Here is a 7456-nt window from a genome sequence, read left to right as displayed (position 1 = left end):
ACTATACTACTATACTATATATATATAATATATATATATATATATATATATATATATATATATATATACATACACACTTCCTTATTACAAGCAGTAATTTTGGGACGAAAGATTTGTTTGTAACGAAACACAAAAGGCTATAATTATCTTGGTTACTTGAGCAAAAGACAAAAGGAGAGCAATTAAAGTAGTAAAACTGATAGCTTTTACAATTAATTTTTTATTAGCTATTATGTGATTCACTTGACGCTACAAATGCTTCGAACCTTTTGATTGATTAATCGGAGAAAGAATTTTACTAATTGTCCGTTCAAAAAATTCTTCGAAGCATTTGTAACATCAAATAACCATAGTACGTTTCTCTTTGTTAGCTAAAAAATTTTGTTGCTTGTAAAAGATAGTATACAACGATATCTTTATAAATTTTTACAAATAACAAGTGGTACTAAAAGATTTTAAGTTGTGATTCTTCACAAATTTAAGACAAAAACTTCATACGATCAAGTGTTTGAAACGACTTAGTTTTAAAGATATAATACAAGATGCCAAAATTAAAAGAAAAATTTCGTTTTGTTCAAAATTTAAAACCCAATTTAAAAACCAATTTCGGATTATTTAGTTGAAACTTTATTTATGTTTTTAAGACATCAAAATAATCCGAGTGATTTTTAAAAGTCTTTAATAAAATTTATTTTATTATAATAGTTATCATTGCCGATAAAAGTTTTGAAAAAACTTGTACAAATCAAGCACATTATAAGTACCAAATATTTTTTCTCTTTTATCTTTTTTCCATAAACTTTTTAGTTTCAAAGTTAAATTTTACACATTTTTTTTCACATTTTAGAAAAAAATTTTATACAATATTTCAATACCTTTATGAAAATCATCATAATGTTTTTTTTTTTTCGAAAAGCCTTTTGAAGCTTAGAAAGTCTACTTTAAAATATTTATTTCTTAAAATTTGTCCAATGAATGTTTTATTCAAATATTACAGTGCTCCAAAATGTAAAAAAATATTGAATGTAACAAAAATATTGAAAAAAATATCAATTTTTAATTTTATATAATTTGCATACTAAACAATATCAATTTTTAATTTTATGTAATTTACATAAGGGACAAAATATCATAGAAATAATATTCAACATCAATTTAAAAAAAATTCCATTTTCTTCTTTAAAATGCATTTTTGAAAGCTTTACGATTTTTTTTACTTAAGCTTTTGTAAAGTGCAATTGTAAGCATTCCTGAATTTATGAACGATACCTGTTAATTAATCTATTGATAGATTATAATGTAGTAAAGAAAAAATGGAAGATAAAAGGGGAACGATCGCTTCTCGGAGAATTGTTTTTCTTTACTACGCCACTGCTTTGATAAGTTACGTAAAAAATTTGAATTCTTCAAAGGCCTCAAAGGATTAAAAATCACATATAAATGTACTTTACAGCTTTCGAAAGAACGAATATTTATTTTTAATTTATATTTGTTGATTGTTGTTGTGAAATTTTTTTCGATTTATTTAACTTATAATATAAGGATGCATCAGAATATTTGGCAAATATGCGGTATCCGATATTATCAAGTAATTTTCGATACAAAGTAAATCACTTTTTTACTATCTGGTCGCCGGACATCATCAGTATCCGGCTATATACAAGGTGGATCATTTTAATTTATCCAGTCGAGCTTTTCAAAATCTGTAAGTTTAAAGCAAAAAGACAAAAGTTTCAAGGAGGAAAGAAGGTGATCTTGGTTCACTTTGAGAATATCCTTAAGGTCAGATCAAGGTTATCTAAAATTTTTTATCTAAAATTTTTTTTAATGGAACTTGTCATTTTTGGTTACATATTCTTATAGCTGATGCTTGAAGATCTTTTCAAAACAAAAAAAAATCAAAGATCTTTTCACTACAATAATGTTATTTTTTGTTAAGTATTTTCCAAGTTACGAGGCTTCAAAGTTATAATACTGCTGGCATTTGCATTACCCAAGACTGACATGCCAGATTGATGAAACCTTTGAAATGTTGTTCAGAGTCATAACTTTGACAACTTATAAGTTTAATTTATTCAGTCGATTTTCTCAAAAGTTAAAGGAGATAGGAAAAAACTTTTCAGACAAAAGTTTCACAATTTCAATCGAAAAATGAGATACTGTTGTCAATTCAATCGTAGATGGCACCACTTCTGAGATTTCTTTATTATAGCCATTTTTTTAAAGTCGATTTTTTCTAGTAAAAGCTGTCAAAAAGCAAGGTCAAATGCAATGTTTTTTGAGATTTTCAATTCACTTAATTTTTCGAAAAATTTTTGGAGCTCTAATATCAATAAGAGGAATTACGTGAGAGTGGATTAACTTGATTAACGTGAGTTCCCTTTCTTCTTACGATTCGGGATGCTTGATTAACGCGAGTCCTCTTGCCTCTCCCTTCCACCATGATCGTTGACCTCGTGAACACGATTGAGCGAATATATTATAAATCTTGTTATATTTTATCAGATTTTATAAAATTTGTACAAAATTTCTATAAAATCTGATTCAAATTAGTGAATTTACGAACAGATTCCTTATTCAAAACGATAAGATTTTTCTCTATCAACTTTTTTTTTATCAACCAAGGCGATATTTTGTCTCTCGCACCGTTTTGCTAAATCCAGGTATGTAGCTGGGTATATTTTATACAGGGTGACTGGAAATAATTGCCAAATATTTCATGGGCAAATAGAGCGGACTAAACTGAGTCGAAAAGTCCTCTATCATTTTGTAAGTTTCCCCAATAGTTAACGAGATTAATCCTTAAAAATAGCTGAATACTATTGCGAAGCATATACGCCTACCGATCGCTTGGCGCGCGGGCGCTGGGGAACGGGGATAGCTTGGCAAGCGCACTGTCTGAGTTATGGAGTCTTACAGTGATGTGCGCGGCGCGGAACGCTTGCCAGCCAATCCCCAACTCCCAAAATCCGCGCACCAAGTGATCAGTAAGCATACACACTTCGCAGTAGTAGGCTGGGCGAGCGCGCATATTCGGCTATCTTTAAGAATTAATATCTCATTAATTATTGGGGAAATTTACAAAATGGTAAAGGACTTTTCGACTCAGTTTAGTTCGCTCTACCTGCCCATGAAATATTTGGCGATTATTTCCAGACCCTGTATGATGTATTCAGCGAACTCAATAATTGAGAGAGCGCTTGCTATTATTGATATATTCTTTTAAATCATCCAATCAGAACTTTAGATCTACTATAGAAGACTACATCAATAGCAGTGAACGCTCACTCACTGAGTCTACTGAACGTAGTTTATAATAAAGATGTCAAATTTTAAAACACTTTTTAAATCATATCATTATGATCATTTTTTACAAAGTTACTTTCTCTTGAAAATTGCTTTTTTTGGAGAACAGAATAGATGATCTCTTAACTTTTTGGTATAATGTATATTCAAATATACTCTTTTGTGTATATTCAAATACAATGCAACGTTCTTGCAAATGTTGCTGCAATATTACTGCACTCACAGAAATATATTTAATTCCTTTACAATATTTGTACAATGTTGCATCCCAGATAATTTTACGAAATATTCATAAAATATAAAAATTCAACATTTCAAGAGTATTTCAGAATATCTCGAAATATTTATAGAATGTAAAAGCAACATTCAAATAATTCGTTAAATATTCCATTCATATATTGCGTTACATATTCGGATAATGTTCCATATTATCTTCCGCAAAATTATAATTTTTTTAGAAATTCCAAGTCCGAAAGTCTTTAAACTAATTTTTAAACGAATTATACTATTAAAAACACATTTTCTTTATTTTCATTTTGAAGTTCAATTTTGGGAATTCACAAACAAAACGCTGTATTCTTTACATTGGGCGTTTCAAACCGGACAAAGCAGCTAGCTGCTAGCCTGTTTGCCGAGCAATTGAATGTGATTGGTTGAATCTATAAGTAACAACCAATTATATTCATCAGCAAGCAGGCTAGCCGTTTTGTCAATTTGAACATGCGTATTCTTTTCCATAAAATTCTTATTTAATGCATCTTTGCCGCGACCCTTTATTGAGATGCATACTACTCGCGGGTGAGTTTATGATATATATAAGATTTTTATGATATATATAAGTATACTAACAATATTCTGAACATTTCATTAATAATATTTAAACATTCTACAATTTTGACAATCTTTTGCTATACCGGAATATATGATACATTGGAAAATCAAACTTTTTAATGATTAATTAATGACAGCTAGATTATGATAACTATGACTATGATAACTATGATCCCTCAAAATGAAAGTAATTTTCGGAAGCGAGGAATATGAGAAAAATAGTAAAAAAATTCTTCAATAGATATCAAATAACTAACAATTACAAATAAAAAAATCATCATGTAGAAGTGCACCTCGTAGCAGGGGGGGAGGAGGTGAGATGAAAGTCGCTTCGCGTGGAAAATCATGCTCTCCGTAACAGGGAGAGAAGAGATGAGAGTAGATCTTGGGTGCGTTCCAGTGTTAAAAATCTATAGCGCACGTAACATATACTATATAATTTCAGCACTGACTGAACACACCTCTTGTCAAGATAAATGTCTTGAACAACCTTTAGAACATTTTAGTCGACAATCATTGTTTATTAAAAAGTTATTATCAAATTGATCATAAAATTGAATTATAATTATTAAATTAAATATTGATTATAGATTTTTTTTACTATTTTTCCCGTATTCCTTACTAAAAGTGCTTTCAAAAATAACTTTATTTTGAGGGGCCATAGTTATTGTAATCCTTTAGCTGGAATTATAAATTGGAGAAAGAATTGTAAATATTGCAATATTTTCAAATTGAACTGAAAGATTCTGGATATTAAGATATTTTTATGATGTTCACAGAAAAGTGACCGTCATTGATTATCAAGGCACTTGCAGTCCTCAAGAATCTCATCAATCATCAGCGCCGCGAACTCTGTCTGATTCTATCATAATGACAGCAGTGGCATTTGGCAACTTTCTTTGGACTTTGACTTTGAGTTTTAATATTCAAGACTTATGGCAGACGACATTGGCATTTGCTAACGACGTAATGAATGGTAATATTTAAAAAATGTGTTTACATTCATACAATAAACAAATGATTTAAAAGTGTACTAATTATCTCGATAAATATGTAACAAGAGTATATACATTCTGTCTTATTCAAATTACGAGATATTAAAAACGGTTTTTGTTCTAGTAAAAATTTTTCTTAGAATTCTTCATATAATTTTGCAGAATCTTTATATAAATTTCAGAATTGTTCATAATTTCTACATAATTTTATAGCTTTTTAGAAACTTTCATATTTTTTATACGAATACCTATAATTTTTAAAGAAAAATTTCTAAAATCTAAAGTTTTAAGTATTTTTTGTTTAATCTATAAATTTAAAATATAAAAAGATTCTTAAAAACTATCAGAATGTTTTTCACTGTATAAATAATTCATGTTTTCAATCAAGAAATGAAAAAAGAGTTATTGTCCATTACTTTTTATAATAACAATTTGATAAAGTCATAACAATTTTTTATTTTTAATAACGATAGTTAACTAAACGCTGAAATTATGCTAAGATTGAAAAAGTCACTTTGGAAGGTAATTTGCATCATTATGCGTTTACTTACTGAAAAAAGTAATTTGTAACAAGTAATGTTATCTCGTTATTACAAGTTAAGACTAAAAAGTAACGAGTTACAAATGCCAAGTTAATTTTTTTCAGTAACAAGTGACTTTTCCAACTTTATAAATAACGATTGAATGTGTGTGTGACTTTTCAATTCTGATGTTACCATTACAATTATAAAAAAATCGTCATTGCCAAATCGTTATTATAAATTATAACAGAGTAATGATAAGGAAAGGAACGGCGTTAAATTGTTATTTCCATGCCTTGCTTTCAACAGTACGTCCCCAGATAGGGGAGCACAAATAATTCTCAAATTATTCTTTAAATATTTTTGCTTTTTTTTTTAATTTATAATTCTTTAGAAATTCTTTAGAAATATTTAGAATAGAAAAATACAACAAGTATGCCTTAAAAAATTATGTGCATATTGTTAGAATTCGAGCAAGCAGACACACACTGATTTATCGTGCCAGAGATTCCGGGTTCAATCCTGATAGGAATCAAAATATTTACGCTCGTAAATTCCTCTCGGAAAAGGCCAGCAATTACTATTAAATAACTCCGCGTGTCTAGCAATTTCAATTACTGGACGACTGATCTAGCCGTGCGCTTAGGAAGGATTCCGATAGCATACACCTCTAATTGGCCGATTTAAAATAAAATATTTTCATTGGTAAAGCAATGAAAAATTACTACACAACAGTGAAAAGTTACGGCAGCCGATGTGAATAAATGTGTGCTATCACTGTGTACTAATAAGATCCTTTCTTGAAAAATTGTAAAAGACTTTTCGACTCAATCTTTAATCTGCATATGAAAATAGTCCCAAATATTGGGAGATACCTTATATATAATCTTTGGAAATTCATGAAGAAATTTTTGAGAACAAAAAGAAGTGTCGAACAAAAGGGTAACCTAGATAATCAAACATGATGTAGCATATTGAGCAAACATTATATGTATTATATATTTGCTATGCATTACTGACAAACTAGAATACGTTACGAATGCAACAACATAATATGCATGTAATCAGTTAACAAGAAAACGAGATTTTAAGAGCAAACTCTTAGCAATATTGATACGTTATGTTATCAGTAACATGTCAACATGATAGCTGCGAATAATTTTGTCATTCCATCTTGAATATAATGATGAAAACATATAACGACATGTAAAACTTCCATCCATTATTGAATATGTCTTTAAATTTAACGTGGCTGTAACAAAGTGTTGATATTATGAAATGATCATATGTTTATGATTATTATTTTCACTAAATCACACATCACGAGCAAGTACTACTAATAGGCAAATGCAGTAGAGTTTTATTTCTTGTAAGTAAAATACCATATAGATATTTACTATGAAATATTTCATGTTCTAATGAAACGATAATGAAATGATGTTTTAAAGGCGAGACTTCGAAATAAAACATTTTTTAACAGTTCTCAGTTCTCACACCTTGCTAATGACAAGGGCTTCGATGCCCTTTTCTAAAACTTTTTTTTATGAATTCCCAAAATATACATTCACTATATTATTGCCATAAAAATATTGTATATTAGTTATTAATATGCTAGATGACATACCGATGATATCAAATTGTCTGCAAGTTACCATCAATTTGTAATCAATATATGTATAATCACAGACAACAAACAGACAACACAAATGATCATAAAGTTGTTATATTATACGAATCAGCTTTTTGCAAGTAGAAAATTTATGTTAACACGTTGTAGTCATATGTATTAGGTGCACAACTTTG

The 7456-nt window shown here is 29.0% G+C and overlaps 1 protein-coding gene across 1 annotated transcript in view; it reads left to right on the top strand.

Annotated features, from left to right (window-relative positions):
• The window catches only part of LOC105620128 (voltage-dependent calcium channel subunit alpha-2/delta-3), a 151114-nt gene that overhangs the window by 139708 nt on the left and 3950 nt on the right, over window positions 1–7456 (top strand). Inside the window, exon 22 of the mRNA XM_012201634.1 lies at window positions 4917–5113. Within this exon, the coding sequence (XP_012057024.1) occupies window positions 4917–5113 (197 nt within the window). The remainder of the gene's footprint in view (window positions 1–4916; window positions 5114–7456) is intronic.

This window comes from Atta cephalotes, assembly GCF_000143395.1.
Source record: "Atta cephalotes unplaced genomic scaffold scaffold00024, whole genome shotgun sequence".
Classification (NCBI taxonomy): domain Eukaryota; kingdom Metazoa; phylum Arthropoda; class Insecta; order Hymenoptera; family Formicidae; genus Atta; species Atta cephalotes.
The sequence above is the reverse complement of the archived record's forward strand: the minus strand, read 5'-3'. Positions and strand labels throughout refer to the sequence as shown.